General features: G+C 52.3%; 1 protein-coding gene across 10 annotated transcripts in view; it reads right to left on the bottom strand.

Moving 5' to 3' along the window:
* The window catches only part of AGAP1 (ArfGAP with GTPase domain, ankyrin repeat and PH domain 1), a 496078-nt gene that overhangs the window by 66741 nt on the left and 410784 nt on the right, over positions 1-18553 (bottom strand). For all 10 annotated transcript variants that reach the window (XM_081261162.1, XM_081261161.1, XM_081261163.1 and 7 more), the window contains one exon: positions 1357-1511. In XM_081261162.1, the coding sequence (XP_081117288.1) occupies positions 1357-1511 (155 nt within the window). The remainder of the gene's footprint in view (positions 1-1356; positions 1512-18553) is intronic.

Below are 18553 nucleotides of genomic sequence, written 5' to 3'. Positions count from 1 at the left end.
GAGCTCTGATATTTTGATACCGTGCGCTTTCGTCTTCCACTTATCAATGAATCCCTTGTCAAGTTGCCCCAGATGCTTGGGTCGCCTCCAGCTCTGCTCCACCTGAACAGTCCTGAAAGGAGCACCATTACCTAGTGGAGAGGAATTGCTGGTTCTACAGGTGCTAGGGAAAGGACGCCTGCAGCAGTTACAGCCTGTTTATTAAATATGCACTTAATATCATGTTTAAAACAAAAATTGATCAATTTCAAGGGACACTTGGGATAAATCTTATTTTTGTGTAAGAGTTCTTTATATTGAGGAGTGAATGAAGCCATCTCTTGACATGTTGTTTGATGTAGAATAGTTTATTGCTTATTGTGTAACCTTAAGTTATGATTTAGTAACTTTGTCTAATTAGTATCTTGTATTATTGGGTTTTAATTCCCCTCAGCTAGATACCCAAGTATTGAAAGCATGTTTCAATTCACATTGGCATCCGAGTGTGGGAGTGTGTTGCATGTGCACACAAAGCTCACCACAAATCCCTTCCAGGATTTTGCTTTAAATGCACTTGACTTTGTAGGTTGGTGGGCAATGTCCTCAGTTTCTGTTTGGGCACAGTTAGAAAAATAAAATGTACTCTGAGGCTCTAAAATGTCCCAGCAAGGGGGTTTTAAACAGACGAGGATTAAAACAGTGAAATGGAAGCAGCTCTGGATGGGAACATAATTTTAGTGTAAGGAATGACACTGAGCAGTGGCCTAAAAAATGCACATTAAAACACGTTTTCTTTGGCTATACAACTGTAAAAAAAAAAAAAAAAAGTCGCCTCTAATTATTGATTAAAACACGCACCAGGCTTTAGCAACAGTTTAGAAAAGAGAACCTCTCCTCACCCAATCTCCCTCCCGCCCAGGTCTGCAGGCACCTTCCGTGTCCACCTCTAACAAGGCCACCTCCCCACCTGGCGTGGGTTTGGACTTCGGGCATTTGTGGGAACAGAATGGTATGTGTCTTTTTCTGATTTATTCTTCCCCAGACAAAGTGTGGATGCGTAAGACCTAAGAGCCCAGGAGACTCCAGCACCCGCCATGGCCATTCAGCGTGTCCACCTGATAGAACAAAGATTCAGTGTTGGACATCCTGCCACAAGGACAGGGCCAAGCCAGGACACCAAGGCATGACACGCGGTGAAGATGGACAGAGTGTTTTTATCTTTTCACTTATTTAGTCTTTTGCTCACAAAGAATACCTGGGTCCTTGTCATCCACACGTCACCTGATGCTTTGTCCTCCTGGGCCAGCACTCTGGGCCTTTGCTGCTCTTTAATGATCAGAGGCCTTGATTTCGGGAGACAGCCTGCTGAGGGCTTACCTTATTCTTGCTGCTCTCGCAGGACTGTAGGCTGGCTAGGATCTGGCTCTCGATGGCTTGGACCCACGCATCTCGTTCTTCATATGTGGTGGCTTCAAAGTGCCAGGTCTGGCCAGTGAGGGACACAATGATAAACTCAAAGTTTTCTTCTTGTTCTGAAACACAGAGTGGTGGGGATGAAGAGTTTACTTTCATGAGACAGCAGCCCCTCTGCCAGTGCTCTGTCACAAAAGTGCCTCTGGGTTCAATGGCACCTGCATGGGGCTGGCAGCACACACAGGCCTGGACAAGCACGGCAGCGGGGATCTGAATCCACACACCTCCGCCTGCTCGAGATCGCTTCCTAAAGCCAGCAGGCTTAGCTAGGTTTCAATCGATGCTCGGGGACAGGGAAAAATGAGAAACAGCGTGTGATGTCAGTGTCTCTGTGTCGGGCACAGACCAAGCAACTTAGGAGAATAAGTTTGTGACTTACTGCTGACCATCGTATCTGTGGGAAGAAGATTAAGTTAGCGAGGCTCATCTCAGGACTGGGTTTTAGTTACTGCACAGCGGCTGCGCGCAGACGCAGCAACACCGCAGCACTCAGGACGCCAGAGACTTCTGTCCTTCCACGGCAAAGGACCTGTCAGGGTGGAAGAAGCTTTAGTTCCTGCTATCCTCAGACCAGAGAGCAGAATTCCAGGTGACCGGAAGGGTCGAGTTGAGGCTTGCAGTCTGCTGAGGGGCACGTTTCTGGGATAGGAAGAGAGCAGTTTGAGACCACATGTTGCAACACCATCTACCCCATTTTGGTCTTTGGACCAATCCCTCCACTCCCTAGGAGCATGTCCCTCACCTGTGCAGTGGGCAAGGGAACCACTACAGAGCAGAGTGTCTCTCCTGGTTTAGCCAGGTGCACTGACCTCCCTCCCAGGGCCTGGGCCCGGAAACCTTGGCCCTAAATTCCCAGTACCAGCCCAGCAGGTACCACTCTGGAGGAGCAGGACCAGCGACAAACCACCAGCAAGAAATGTGAAGCTGGCTCTTCAGGGGCAAGGTCCTCCTGGGTGAGCGGTCTGCAAGCTCTGGCCCGTGAATGAGCTACATGACTGCCCTGTAGCCACGGGAAGAGCCCACCTTCCAGGTGGTATCCAGGCACCTTCTCTACCATCTGCACATGGCCACTCAGTGGCTCGTGTCTAGGGCACAGAGCTCCCACCTGCTGGGTTCCTGGCTCCCCTAGCACGGCTCCCGAGGCCCTCCTGCCAGCCTTGGCCTCAGCAGCTCTCGAGGCCCTTCCGTGCCACACGCCCAGTAGCACTGGCCACGAGGACACTTATCCCAACTCCTGCCTCCTGTCCCCAAGGCCACGGCAACTGTCTCCAGCCACCTTCCCTCATTCCTTTTAGTCTCAGGAGAAATGCAGTTCCCCTGTGGTGGCTGAGAGACCCCTTCTCCCAATCCCATTGATGCTGGCAAGCCCCACTTCTGTGGGGCTCAGGCAATGTCCAGGAAGAGGAAGTCCATGTCCTCTCAATGCACTGTCCTACAATACTGTGTAACGGCCAATTACACGGAGAAAATCATGCCACGTTCCTATGACATCCTTACATAGTCTGTAAAGAATCGTGTCATGCTTTGTGTAAAATAGGCTCATGGCTCTTGCAGAATTTAACTGCCCACTGGGCTGGACCTAAACCTGTGGGTCTTGCACCCAACAGCACCTGGAGGGTGGGGCTGTGGGCATGCCCATTTGCAAACCCTTTGGCGTCTACAGAGTGCCCACCCTCAGGGAGTGAAAGTGACCTTGGTCAGGAGGGCCAAGCCTCCCCCGGCCTCTCCAAGGCCTGTGACTCCCCTAAAGGTGAGGAGGTGCTGCAGAGGGCCTGATCTAGGGCCACACTGGTGCCCAGGGAGGCCAGGTTGTACACAAAGCCCTGGGCTCTGGCTGGCTGCCGTCACCCCCGCTGCTGAAGCTGACACCAGAGAGGGGACGGAGTGCAGCAGGAAACCCAGGAGCCTCTCAGGCTCCTGACTACGGACAGCCAGTGACCAGTGCTCTGAGAGTAAGAGACCCAGCGGGAGCTCTGGTGCCATCCACTGCCCTGAAGCTCAGAGAATAAGCGACCCCTGTGTTCATGCACAAGCAGAACCTCCACCCACCTTAGGAAGGGAAGGGAGGAGGTGGGGCGGGGAGATCTGCAGCCCCTCCCCCACCCCAGGAAGGCCCCGGACACTGGGGGACTTGTTGGATTTTCATTAAAAAAAAAATCACTGACTTTCAAACAGGCTTCTCCCTGGCTGACCTGCAATTACACCTTGCAATTACAGGCTGAGCCAATGCATCTGTGGATCTTAAAAGGTCCAGCCTCCTGATCCATGGGCTTTTATGTCCTAATACTATGAATTATAACCTTTCTGCACAGATTCTTATAAGACAGTACCCCAATTCATGTATCTTATGCCAACTCAGAGGAAACTGACAGGGCAGGACAGAATTACAGCACATGCAGATTGACCGTAAGCAAACTTGGTAACTTATGGGTAGAACTGAAGAGATCTACTAGCAGGCTCGCACTCGTAAAATTCAAATGCACACATAAAAGCCCCCTCTGATCAGGATTTATTGGATTATCTAGTGAAAACAATTACAACCATTAGCTTCCTAGTTAGGACTCCTGCTCACTAGTCTTCCAGACAGCTTTCACATTCGGACTTCCAGATAGAATTGTGAGCTACATTCACTGGAGCTAAAGGCAGAGAGCTACTTGGCGTGGGGGTCAGAGCTGCTCTGCGAATGCCCCTGTGTGGTAGGGACAGGCACAGGCATATACACAGATAAAGGACACAAAGTGACAAAAACCACGGTGGAGATCTGGGTACGCTGCCACAGAAGCATCTCCATTTTGGGCCTCGTTCTGAAGAGCAGTTACTTCCAATGCTCTTGGTGTTCCATGCAAAGACAAAACTTCCACATGAAGTCACTAAGGTACAGCTTGGCTTGGCTCTATTCATCAGGCATACACAATCTACTTAAGGGAACCAAGTGGCCACCGGACCTCAGCCTGTTCCCTGCAAACCCCACATGTGCTCCCTGTGGCCCTATTCTGGTGTCCGACTCCTTACACGTATGTTCTACCATGCATCTCTACTGACATCTCCCACGTCAGTGCACACCTGTGCCTCTCCCTTCAGTGCCCGGTCCTTTCCTCTGCTCTGCCTCTCTGCCTTCTTTACCTGGCCCCGGGACATGCTTAGGGAATGAGATTGAGCAAAGATTTCCTCACTTGACCCCTGACTTGACCGCCCTTCCTGTGGCTGTCCTGACACGTGCCTAGGACACCCAGGACACAGGAGTCCTTCGCGCTCTTGCTCCACCCTCGGCAGATGCCTCCACACCCCTGGGAGAACCAAAGCAGCCTGGCGCCCAGCCCTCGGCCACCCTCCTCGGGAAGCCTCGCTGCACAGCCAGTACATGGCAGCGCTGGGTCTCCCTGCCTGTCTCTCCGCAGTGTGTGGCCTTGCTGGTGGTGACCACCAGGGCGACTCTCCTGAGTGCTCACCTGGATGAGGAAGGCCCTGCCTGGAGGAACGGAAGGCAGGCGAATTGGGCTGGGGTCAGCCACTCACTGGAGGATTCTGTGGAAGGATGAAGGAGGCAGAGGCCCCCGTAGTGGGCTGCTGCCTGTCTCGCCTTGACCAATATTTCAATCAACACTGTGGCTGAAGACACAAAGCCATTTTGTCCAAATGTGAAAGATAGGAAATTGAGAAGGATAGTAAAGCCCCAAGTGAATTAACCTACCACATGAGGCTACTGGCACAAGCCAGCAGGGGTATGCTGCCCACCAAGAGGGGCGCAGTCCTGCCCTCCATCCTGTGGAGGCCGGTGAGAATCACCGGGATCCGGGCTTTCGAGGAAAGGTCCATTCTGAAAGGGCAGCCCAGGAGAAGGCCCAGACGATCCCGCAGAGCACAACCAAGCTTCATCCCAATTAGAAACCCATTCTGCAGGCCCCTAGAGTCAACTCAACTGAGACCAGAGGATAACTAGACCTGGAACAGCACAGGACATTGAGAAGATGAGGAACCGATGGGGACAGCAGCCACAACCCACGGCACCAACACTTTCGGGGTAGAGGGTGTCGCAACAGTAAGTTCGGTGGTCACTGCAGTCACTGTGGTATAGATGACGCACGCACAAAGGCCCTGTGGCCCTGTCTGCCCACCAACCTTTCCAGTCTGAGGGGCAGCATACGTGAGCGAAAATACGATGGATTATTCTGTTTGTTCTAACTGAACATCTCAGCCCAGCCCTGGAGACAGAAGATGTCTGGTTTGTCCATAGAGGGACCAACAACAGGTCCCAAAGAGGCCACAGTGCCCCTGACTCATAGTGCTGTGTGGCTAATGCTCCAGGCTGAGTTGTGGTGTGGACCACTGGGCTCCCTGGAGAGGAGTCCAGTCCACCCGGTGGGAGCCCGGGGCAGGCAGATGGAAGCCTATGCCCAGACTGTGCAGGGCGTGACCCTGCACCTGAGATCTTCAACAGGAGCCAGCTGGGCACCTCGCTTCCCAAGAGGGACTGAACCCTGGGTGCAGAGCCCCACGAGGCCCCTGGCCTCCCTGCACGGAAGCCCCTAGACTGAGTGTCGTGGTTAAGGGAGGCTGAGGAGTGACTGCCCACGGTCGGGGTTCAGAGACGACGTATACTGGCCCTGTGATTTTCTCTGCCTACCAAGATAAAACACCAGAACACGGATCAGAGAGCCACTGCTGGTTCAGGCCGTGAGTCGCACACGGCTTCCCTGGAGGGGTGAGCTGCTTCCTTGAGGTGAATCTGCAGCAGGGGATACAAACACAAAGGAACACAGTCACTGGGCCCGGGTGCCTCTAGGAATGGGCTGCACTCTGCAGGCACTGCCTTGGCTGAGTACCTTCCCATCTTAAAGTGGTAAGCAGATCCTCTCTCCATCTTTGGACCTTTCCTGGTGTGCCCAGTGGGGACCAGAGGGTCTCCCAGTGGCTTTATGTAATCTTCTCTCCCTCCTGACATGGGAGGAGCAAGATGCTTGGTCTTTTAAAAGTAGTTCCCCCAGAAACCCCTGAGCAGCCTGATGGCGTCAGGCTGGAGAATGCTTTTGGAAGCACTACCCAAGGCCATTCTGGTTCCTGTGACACAGTATGCAAATGTAATGGTCACATGCTGGGGACTGACCTGCTGCCACCTTTGTGGGTGACTAGCTGCCTGGCCACTGGTCACCAGGGGCAGGATGGACGGTCCTCCCTATGCTGGCCAATCAGAGTGCATGATGCACTGGCCACTCTGCCCGGCTCTGGGGGGTGCTGATGCACGTGTCCTCCGGCTTTCCTGGCAGGGTCAGGGCCACTTGGTTCTCAGGTGCAGTGCCTTTGCCCCTTGCATGGGGCCCAACCTGGGGACAGGTAGAAAGCTGGTGGCAGCACAGTGAGCAGGGGTGGGAAGTGCTGAGAGCCCAGTGTCTGCTGGGTCTGGGCACAGGTTCCTCTTGCCACTGACACCACAGTTCCCGGAGCCCATCTATCCGCCCTTTGTGACCCATACCCTTTTAAATGGGTTTCTGTCCTGCTGAACGTCAGTCTTGACTTTGCCAATGGAGATGGGCCGAGGATTGGGTACCTCCCAGGTGACCTCCTGCTGGTCTCCCCAGTCTGCCCCTTGACATCTCCAGGCTCCATCGCTCCCCCCAGTTCTTGGACCCAAACATTTCCCCTTCTTCCGTGTGCACAGAACACCATCATTAACATTCAACAAATCTCAGTGGCCCACAGAGCATTACCCACCTCACCAATGGCCTGGGAGAAATGCAGCACTTTACAGAGTGACGTTGTGGTGACATCTGAGTTATCAGATGAGAAAAAAATGGCAGCAATAAGAACTGGCAGCACGAGGCCAACCATTGGTATCGACGGAGCCCAGCACCTCCCGCACCACCGCCCTCGCAGACCACGAGGACCGAGGCTCCAACAGCGGGAACCTGCGGCTTCCGTCCAGTTCACTCCCTGAAATGAGAACTGGGTCCTGGGAGTTCCCCACGGCAGTGGCCTCACAAGTGGAAAGAGGCAAAGTCAGTCCCGGACCACGGAAGACCAGATGCCACCACGCCCCAGCGCCAACGGGCGGTGGGCCTCCTCATAGCGCGACATTCCAGAGCTTGGCTGTTTAATAAAGCCTTGTGATTGGGCTCCCGGGGACTTACACAGTTTCCCGTGTTTAACGGTTGTCTGTGGAAAGGTCCACTATAATAGTATTTTAGCACCATGAACCTGTCGAAACCAACCTGCCCAATTATTCCCAACGACATTAATAACACCGGATATTACACTAATTGCATCCAGTTTCTATGCAGACGAGGCCCCGGGGGGCTAGTTTTGCCTCCTCGGGGACAGGCGGCTCAGCCGTCAGGCCGACTTCACAAGGAATCCCTCCTCATTACACAAGTCCCGGCTGTCAAACTTTTTTTTTCCTTAAAGGTTAATGGGCCAATCAGTCATCAATTATTTTTGTGGAATCCTAGCAGACAAAGGGTTAAAGGGCTAGAGCAGCTGGAAACAGCTGTCCAGGCCGGGGCTGTTTCTCACAGGGACACCTGACAAGGAGGAATCTGGGGGAGGTGGGGGGAGACGGACGCTGCCTGTTTAGGTCTCGGGGTGGGGATCCAGGGGCCAGGACGACTGCAGGGTCCTTTCCTCATGGCCAAGGTGACCCAGATCCTCGCCCCAAACTGTAACACGAGCATCTCTAAATCCCTGAGGGCGCAGGCCTGAGGAGCAGAGGGGCGGAGGACCCCTCTCTTCTGCTCGGGAAAGGCTCCACGGGGGTGCGGAGGTCTCGCTCAGGTCTTCGCCGGCTGGACGTGAGTCTGAGTTCTGAGAGAGAGGTGACTCCCAGGTCCCCGCAGTCTGGAACCCGGACACACCCAGTGTTCCCAGGGTGGACGGGCTTCTCGACTCAGTTAATGACAAGCACACCACAAAATGAGACGTGTTACTGAAACTGCACACAGAGAATGCACTGCTGTGCCCGTGCAGCGGACGGTCAGCACACAAGGCCAAGGTGAGTCCTGGACTCGCCAACCCAGAGGCCCCCGACAGCAGCCCTGAAAAGTGACTGGACTAAACAGCCATGGCCACAAGGGAAAAAAGCACCCTGTCCACCTCCCCTCTGTCACGAAAGAGGCAGGCTCTCTGTCCCAGCACGCACATCAGCCCCCAGGTAATCGTGAGTGCTGACCACCTTTGGCTGTGACCCTATTAACAGTGTTAGCACTGGGTCCCCAGCCTCTCCCAGACAGGGGCATCCACGGGGTGGGGGTCCTCTCTCCTTCTCGGTGGTCTGCTGACTAGCGCCCAGGTGAGGCCGCCTGGTCTTTCTGACCCCAGTCTTATCTGGACACTGACATGCTGCCCTCCTCTACATTCTGTAAGCAAGGACCTCCTCCTGCCTGAAGTGCAGCCTCAGAACCCCCGAGACCATCCTCCAGGTGGCCGCCACCCTGGCTCCAAGTTGGAAATGGCGTTCCTGGCGATCTGGGCTGTATCTGGGTCTCCTGCTGCCCACGCCCTGGGAGAGTCTGTGAGGCAATGCCACACAGAGCTCTGGGCTTTTGTGCTGATTTTCTGAGTCATACAGTTTGTAAAATACTTCAATATTTCTGCTTTAAAAGCACACACTGAATAGGCATATGGTTTAGATATTCTACTCTGTTATGGTGAAAACCACGTTCAAGATGTCGGTCCAGACCCACCATAATCAAAGAGCCAATTTTTATTTTAAAATTTCCTCATTTTTGTAGGAAAATGTGTGAAAGAAAGCCCGATGGATACGGTCCCGGGCTGTGCGGAACCAAGACCTCTGTAGGTGGGGGAGACATACAAAAACACGCCCCCTCCTGCTGGAGAAGCCATCCACCTTAAACCAAGAGAACCCTGGCCACCCTGAGCACATGCAGCTCCTGGTTCTCAGGTACATCTCTCTGGAGCCCTGAATCCGGCCAGTGTTGTTTAGCCAAGAGTCTGGCAGGTGCTGTGCTGGGCTTATCGTGGGACAAGGGCATAACTGATCATGATGAACCAAGTCCCCCAAGGAAAGCCACAGAGTTGGGATGTTTCCTGCTGAATCTCAGCACAGGGAGGTACTCCCAACAACACCAAGGAGATATTGTCTTCAATCACATTGTGAGGACCCGGGGAAGCACCTGAGAGCCAGGGGTGGAGAAAGTCAGTTCAGGGAGCTCTGGTCCCAGAGCTACAGGGAGCTGGGCATTTCTTAAAGTCAGGACAGGGCCTAACAAACTCCCGGGAAACCAGCCAGCCAACCTGATACAACACTGGCAAAATGTGGGGACGCAGAAGACACTGGGCAACAGTTCCTGCCCTTGCCCATGCCCCAGATGCCCTTGTTCACGCCCGAGGTCGGGCTTCCAGTTCAGAGGGGAAGGCTCCAGTGACTGCGCAGGGCTGTGTGCTGACGGTGTCTCAGGTGGTTTGCCCTCACTCTCCAGAGGCACCCCCAGGGCTTCCAGGTTGCAGGAACAAGTGAGCACCACCCTGATGGGCAGGCACAGGGTAGCGTGCTCTGCCCAGGGCCCAGTCTGCGCATCAGGAGACCTGGCTGTCCAGGGCCACCAGCAAGCACCAGCGGTACCCCTGTAGGTGCTTTCCCTTTCCAGGTGTGCTTGGTTCCCAGGTGATCTTCAACCTCCTCCTCCTCCCACAAGTCGGGGGTTAGAAAAGCTGTCTTGCTTCTCTCCGTAAACGGTCGCCCTAGACTCAGGTTCCATGAAGGCTTCCTGTCTAGACGGATTGCATCCATGCTGCCTGTCACTCAGGGCTGCTCACTTTGGCTGATTCTGTCTTGACTTATGCACAACATGGGCCTGCAAAATGGTCCCCAGGTGCTGTCTGTGGAGCCCAAGTTATTTTTCTAGGAGGTAAGTGTGCACCACAATTTAATAGCCACCACCACCACCACGGTCAGCCTTGCTGGGGGCTGGCTCAGTGGGAAGGGCTGCCCAGGTTTTCAATCTTTCTTCACCTGTTCTTTGAGGCTGGCTTTCTGTCTCGATGTCAGAGGCAGAGAAGGGAACATCAAGCTCACACAGTTGGGACTGGATCCTGGCCTGATTCTGAGTTCCTGATCCGAATTTCTAGACCAGACGCTTCTCTGGGGGTGCAGCAGTGGAACCAGCTGGGGAAGGACTTAAGTTTGCACTTCTAGTCTCTTCTCACACCTTTGGTGACAACATTTCTTCTTGCATATCCTTGCTATGTAAATAAGGTTTGAACATTTTAACTTTCTTTCAAGGGCAGAGAATGTGTGGGTCCTGGGTAGGGGTGCTCCTGACACCAGGCAGGGACCAGGAGGGGCAATCCTGCACTGAGAGCTTCCCATGGGCACTGACTCCAAACCACCACCCAGCACACTGGCAGGGAAACTGAGGCACATGGAGCACACATCAATGGCCTCAGGGTTAGAGACTGGGGAGAGGAAACGACCCAAGACCATCTTGCTCAAGAGCCTGGGGGCATCTTTTGACCACAGTCGCTGTCACAAACAACACCAGGTCTGCTGAATTCTTGGTGAAGAGTAAAAGCTTGAAGAGCGTGTGCAGGAGGACTTGGGATGAACAGCCTCTTCTGAGCCTGGGAAAGGGTCACAGACGAGACTCAGGTCTGGAGGGTGGACTCCTGCATGGGCCTGGGAAGATGGCTGGGGCATGCTGAGAGCTGCAGGGAGTTCCTCAGAAAGACCTGCTGATACTGTCCTCGCTTTCTAGAGTCCCCTTGGCTCCCATTACAGGGAGGAGCAGAGCCGCCTTCTGGGCAGCCTCTTCCTCTGGTGGTGACAGCCGGCTGCTGACCCTCTGGTCTCCTTCACCCATCTCTCCTCCAGCCCAGGGCTGCTCTTCACTGAGCATAGTTTAGATGCAGGCTGCCGCCAGCCTGGAGCACCAGGGCTGCCCCATGAGCTAGTGTCCCTGGGACCCAGGACTGCCCTCATAAAACAGGGTGGACACGACCTCCCTCCAGGGTGGCTGGGCAGGTCCTCAACAGGACGCCGGGAATCACTCCATGCCATGTGCTGCAGCCCTGGGTCACATGGTCACATGGGTCACATGGGAACCTCCAGGTTCCGCAGGCGATGGAGCCTCCTGAACCTGACCCAGACGCAGCTCCCCCTCCACCACCCGAGCCCCTAGGGCTGCGCAGGACCCTCACCTTTCCTCTTCCTGAGGCCGCAGGCCTGGACTGCTGTGACCCTGAGGGCAGCCAGCGGGGGCAGTATGACCCCTCCAGGTATCCTGGACCCAGCCTGGGAGTGGCACATCCTGGTGGAGTGGATGCTATGAGAAGCAGGCTGCCCACCAGCCATCGGCAGCTCAGATGTGAGCAGTGGGCGTGTCTGCCACTGGCTGACCCCGACTCTGCTGGGAGTCTTGGGACTGTGACCAGTACCTGGGAGGGGCAGGGATGGTCAAGAGGTCAGGCCTGCGCAGGCTTGCTCAGGGGTGCAGCGACCTCCTTGGCAGTCCGTGGAGGAAGTGGGCGTGGTCCTCTGACGCAGGCCTGGGGTGGAGCTGCAGGGAGATGCCCTCCAGCAGGAACTCGGCTGCTTCTTGCTGGAGGTGCCTACTGAGAACCAAGGTCCTGATTCAGCTAGTGAGGCTGGCGTGCCACAGAGATGTGCCAGCGCAGGGGCTTCCCAGGTCTGTCTCTGGTGCAAGTTCTGAACCATAGAAATGGACCTTCGTAGACAGAGCAGGATGGTGGGCTGACTTGGGGTCGACAGTAAGCATGGCTGACCCCTGTACAAGTGTCACCCAGAGACACGCCTGAGAGCGCATATGCACCTTGCTGTCTAGGGGAGATGCAGTGGGCTCCGCACCCCAAGAAATGCCCATCGTTCCAGCACATCTCCCTTTCACCCACATACTGGAAGTACTTCCCTTCTGCTGAAACAGCTCAGGCACCTGCGTGATTCCGTCTCCTCGCTCCACCTGCTGTGCTGCTGTTCAGCCTGTTTCTGGTTGTTCAGGGGCAGGTGAGTGCGGATGCTGGGCCTTCCACCCTGGAGGGCTGCTGCTGACCCAGCCCAGCAGGCCTCCCCCCTCGCGGCCTTCTTCCTCACAGTCCGCCCTGTTCTGAGGAGCCTCTCTGGGTTCTTAGAAAGACTTGAGACAGAGCTGAATGTTCTCAAGGCTGGCCGCAGCCACCTTGTAGGCAGGTCTTTTTTCTCCTTGGGCTGGCAGCAGCTACTAACCAGAGCATCATCACTAACCCACCTTCTGTTCCACTCACAGGCTTCTGAGATGCATAAGTTAAAGTTACGTTCCTGCAGAAGGCAGGAATCTTGAGAAAGAGGTAAATTATCAAAAAACCACCAAGATCTAAAACTTGGTAAAATATGTATGTCTGAGGCAAGTTTCTATCTTGGCTTCAGAGATTAAATGTGCCCTAATGGACAGAGAAAAAATACATGGTTTTGCTTGTTTTCCAATCCTGTACATGGGCTTCTACTTCTATGAAAGCTTATGTTTAACTTGTTTCCAGCCACTCCTGACATCCATCCATCACCCCTCCCATGTGATTCTGTGAGTGGGGCCTGAAATGGAGAGACAGAGGGCAAGTCCTGTCTCCAGGGACCCTCTACCATCTGTTTGTAACCCAATACCTACCTGGAGGGTACCATGGAGATGAAAGGAGATCATGTAGTCCAGGGGCTGAACAAAGTAGGCACTCAATAAAAAGGGATTCAATGATTGTGGGGCTCAAGTTGTGGCCCTGTCTGTCTCCCACAAACCTGTGTCCCCAGGAAAGCCCAACAGTGTGCTCTCCTCCCCTCTTACTCTAACCATGTACAGAGAGCTTAACTCTGGGGTCAACCTTATTTCAGTGGTGTTTTAGGGGTACTTCAGAGTAAATCCTGAAGTAGGGCACCTACAAAAGGTTCCACTTTGGGATGGGTCCATTTAGTGTCACCCTCAAGGCCTCAGAGGGTTAAAACAAAAGTTAGAATGCTCAGGTCACAAATTTCACACAGATGATGTCATGGTGAGCATGCAATGATGTCATACATCCAAAGGCAAGAAATCAGAGGGCATCTGACCATTTATCGAATTAATTATGCGAATTCCATGATCTACTACTAAAGGTTGTGTGAAATGAGACTGTTTGCATACAGATATTAGTCTTAAGAGAAAGCCAAAGTAAATGAAGGATGATTATGCTGCTGAACACTGAACAGAAACTTACTGTGACAGAGAAAAATGGACGAACAGGAGAGAGGGAAATGGCTGCGCCGTCATTATTTCCCCCCAAGTCCCTGGGACTGCCTGTCAGAGCTACTGACAGCTGGCTTGGGGACCCTGAGTTTGTATAGCTGCCCAGTATGCACAGAGAGGACCTGGCCTCCTCCAACCCTCACTCCCTCCACGGACCCTCCCGGCCCCAGCTTGGCGCAGTGGGCTGTTACCTGAATGGTCAAGGCTGAGGGTCCGCATGCCTGTGCATCCTGACGTCTGCCCTCACAGAAGGGGAGCCCATGTGTGCCTCCTTACTTTCTCCCAATTTTGTATTCAATTACACTTAAAGTCAGACCCTGTAACTTACTAGTTTTTAAGCCTGGAAGTCAGTAAACAACTGGTGGTGACAAACCTGTGGGCATATAGAAGAAAAACATTTGCTAAGGGCACAGGGAAGAGAAATGGTATGCACCCGAGCAACAGTGACATCAGTCCCCTTTAAAAGGCACAAAAAAGATACAGAGTGTGACTGTTTCCTAAGTTCTGTTTTCTCCCGCTCTACCGTTTTGTCTTTGCTGAATGCTTGGAAAGAAGACATCAACGGGCCAAGCACCACTGGGGCACCTTAGCAGACAATTCCCCCTTGAGCAATGGAAAAAAAAAGATGATTAAAAACTGGCTCTTTAACAAGCCATTGTGCAAGTGCAGTTCTGTTTTCCAGATTCTTTTTTCTTTTCCTGGCGGAGAGCAGAGCTTTCGGCAGCAGGACAGGCGTAATTGTGAAAGGAAGAAAAAGAGGACGGTGATATAAATCAGCAAAGGTTAATGACCAGGATGTGAAGAAGGGACTTGTTTACAGAAATAGCGTGCAATTTAAAATTTACAAGAGATTTAATGCCACTGCTTGGCAATCGCTAAAATCAACAGCCCAGAAAACAGTGACATTAAGAAAAATATTACAGTTATAATCATCCCCAAATAAGTCAATTAGCGGTAGGGCATGAGCTCGCGATTACTTGACCCATTTGGCTCGCACTTAAGTGAAAAAAAATTCCCCCCTATTACACCAAGCTCGCCGGCCGTGACCTGTTTTGCATCACAGAGAGTCCACGCCAGCTCCCTTGCATGTACTTGGACGGACGGCGTGGTTTCCCTTTGCCTGGCATCAAAATAATCCTGACCCCTGACATTTGTAATCATAAAAAAAAGGCAATTTATAATTGTGTTGTTCAAATGAAGGTGGGGGAAAAATTCAATCTGCTATTATACAAAAGCAATGACGGCTGTCTTCGGTGAAAAAAGCAACGCAAGTCAATTTGTGAACTTTGGCACCAGACGACCTTTAGAAACACAACAATATACTGAATTTACAAGCAATAGCAGCCCATGCAAATGGCCCGGGCCTGCCTGCCTCTGGATTAGAGCTGCAGAGACATTATGGAGACTGCTTCCACAAAACAAATTAAGACTGTTACTTAAATGTCACGGCACACTATTGTATTTGGCTACAGATCATTACACCTGATACTAACACTTTTAAAAACTGTAATAACTTGGGAAATATTACATTGAGTGCCCACATGTATAAAGGAAAAGAAAAAAGAGGAGAAAATAGGTTTCTGAAGTAATTTAAACATCACTACTCTACGACTGAAGGGAAAGGTCAAAATTTAAGTAAGCTGAAAGGAACATGAGTGGTAAAATAAAACACACAAACAAAAAGATGGAAAGACCACAGGAATGACTGTGCAAACACAATAAGGCACATGCTGCTGGGCGGCTGCATCTCCAGTCTGCATGGGAAGGAGGGCGGCCGGGGAGGCGTTACCTTCGGTGTTGGCGCTGCTGCTGCTGTATATATTTCGCAGGCTACCAACACGGTTTAGTTTCCACGCTTTGCGTTTGGCTGCATCCCGAGAGCAGAGAGGGGAGACGGGGGAAAGAGAGAGAAAACAAAAAGGAAAAGAGAACAAATGAAAAGGGGAGAAAAGAAATGTCAAAGTAGCACGTGAGCAGTCACCTCCGAGCTGTCAGTCTCACCAAGCAGGTGACAGGTGCCTTCCCTGCCTGGCCCCCCACTCCCCTGTCGACACAGAGGGGCTCGGGAAGGGCAGAGGTGTGCCAGAGTCATTGGGTTTGCACAAAATCAAAGCAATGCCCAGGCAAAGAAGGGCAAGCATCCCCTTTGCAAACTGAGAGGACTCAAAGCAGGGCACAAACTGGCCTTTCCTTGGGGGCTGCCGCCTCCTTTGAGGGAGCTGAGATCCAGCAGCCATAGCTCTTTGATTTACCAAATTATTAGGAGCATCTCAAACCAACAGACCCTGATGATGAGCATTTCACATCTTTGTTGCAGAACATAGGTCTTTAAAACCAGAAGCTGTTAAAAAAATGGAAGTGGTTTTCCCCAAATGGATTTTAGCTGGGCAGTGACCACAGCAGCAAAACCTTGGTGCAGTTTTGCGGTTGTAGAAGGGCAAGTGCATTCTGTCACTGCTGGGGGTGCAGCAGGCTCTGGAGGGAGCTCCATGCTTCCCCCAGCTCTCACCAAGAGAGAGACATCAGAGGGAGGCTGGGGCAGAAGTGGGATACGGTGCCAGCTGAGCGCGGGCACAGCAGCCTGCCCAGCAGGCTGCACATGGACCACTTTGCAGGGACGTGCAGTGCACCCTGCCTGCCCCACTCACAGGGCCAACTCGGGGACGGCCACACCGGCAGTTGAGGACTCTTCCCAGCCCTTCAGGAGACACTGCACAAAACTGAAGGGGAGTTCGGTGGATGTTCCTGGAGAGCACATCTGCGGGGCACGGTGGCTGGAGACAGCCACACCTCAAAGGGCAGGATGGTTGGGCCTGCCATGCAGGCTCACATACTGACAGGTCCAGTGCAGTGACAGTCACGCACACTCCTGAAGAAGACACCACAGGACCATCTGTCCCTCAACCTGCACAGCCAAGGAAGAGGAACCCAGGCTGTAGAGGTGAGACACGCTCACCTGGGGCACGCAGGCCTTCCCATGGGCTGGGGAACATGCACACAGCTGGCCTTTCCACTCACAAGGCCCTGGCAGAAGATCAGCTCTCTGACCCCATGCATTTCTGACAGGTTAACTAGTCTTGCCTGCTGCAGTGTCAGAGCCAGAATTCTAACCTCACACAGTGCATCATGGGCCCTTGGGGCAGGCGGGCCTGTACCACATTCTCGTGGCCAGAAAGTGAGCTGGGAAGATGACCAGGCACTCTGTGATGAGTCCTGCTGAACTGCAGCTCAAGCACTTTTATGCACATGGGATGTCTTTGCAGTGACACTACAGAGCCACGTGAGAAACCTAAACCTTTAAGGAAGCAAATACAACTCTGAAACACTATGTGTTCAGGATGCAAATTTTGAATTTATCATAAGAGCAAAACTAGCTGTGACGTTAGCTGTCTCTTGATTTAAAATGTCAGTTTATTATAAATGAACACCTAAGAATCACCTTGTAGTTTTAACATCGACAAAAAATTTAAGAAGAAATGCACTCTCTCACCAGTGATGTGACCCTCTTTCCCCCATATGTGGGTCTGCGTGTAATTCCTCACGGGTAATCCCCTTATTTCTACTTTTGGCAAGGTTCTACCTGAGCATCTGTCCCAGGCAATCCCACCCCGGGGTAGGGGTCTTCAGGTTCCCTCCAATATAAATACCATGCATTATCACTGGGGGACCACACTGGCCAGTTTTCAGACCTTGACTTTAGAACTGTTCAGGGTAGAGCCCAGGTCCTGCAGGTACAATGATGCACTTGTAGAATTCAGTAGGTGCTTAATTTGTCAAAGCTGAAGCTCTGCAATCTAATCCCGTATTTTATAAGTTCTAAAAAGAAGAAGCCACTAAGAGGCTGCACTTCTCACAGGAAAACTCACCTCTTTCTAGAACATTTACATATAAATAGGCAGAATCAAGGCGGCACCCTTTGGAAGGGAGGGACTCCCAGCTCAGGAGCCTTTCCCCTGGCTTCTTTAAGCCTTGCATTTTTCAAGCTCTGGTCTCCCATTACTGGAGGGATGTATAAGCAGGAAGTGAACTTGCAGCCTGGTTTTCTATTAACCTATTGATGAAATAATCAATTTTAATGTGTAAAATGTCATGCCTTTTTCTTCCTCTTAAACAAATGGCCATTTTCTGGCTGATACCAAGGTCCTGATACGTGCATCTGTCTCCTGGGGCATTGATTGCTCTAAGCTGCCTTGTTTAGAAGCTTCTCCACGAGAAAACACAATCACATCATCATCGATAACATCTCACGGTACATCCCATGCTGCCTAGTTCCACTTCCAGGGGCAACAGACCCCCCGCCCCCATGTCAAAGGGGACCTGGGGCCCCCCAGCCTGGTGCCATGTGCCACTACTGACCATCACATGTCGGCAGAGCTGGTCTCTGACTTTGGCAATAGGTGGCAACTATTGAAAACCTCATGGGACTGGCTCAAAAGATGAAAATTTCTGGGTAATTTTTATTTTAATTAAAGTTTGAGATCTTTTTTTTTTAAACTTTCAGAAACCAATACTTTTATTTTGTTGTTAATGCCATTTCTCACAAAGCCAGCATTTTGATATCTGAACTCCACCTGTTATTGGACACAAAGGCAGCAGGTCTGAGCTGCCGTTGGCACTCATCCTGCAGCTCTGCTCACTGGACAAGCAAAGTCCTCTTCCATAAATGGGCGTCATTTTGTCTCAAGCAATTATACAACGAGCATGATGTCTCAGCACTGGCTCACGTGTTTGAAAACATGAATGCAAATCTACGTGGGCGTGAGGACCTGTGACGTATCACTTCAGATCTGGTGCAAACTAATTGCCAGCCCGAGTGCAGACTGCAAGTGTGCGCTCTTCTCGCATCAGCTTGCAAATTAAATGGAATTTTCTGAGCTCTCCTGCTGGCAGGC

This window comes from Spermophilus citellus (genome assembly GCF_964194105.1).
Source record: "Spermophilus citellus genome assembly, chromosome: 11".
Classification (NCBI taxonomy): Eukaryota; Metazoa; Chordata; class Mammalia; order Rodentia; family Sciuridae; genus Spermophilus; species Spermophilus citellus.
Note: the sequence above shows the minus strand (reverse complement) of the source record. Positions and strands in the feature narration are given on the sequence as shown.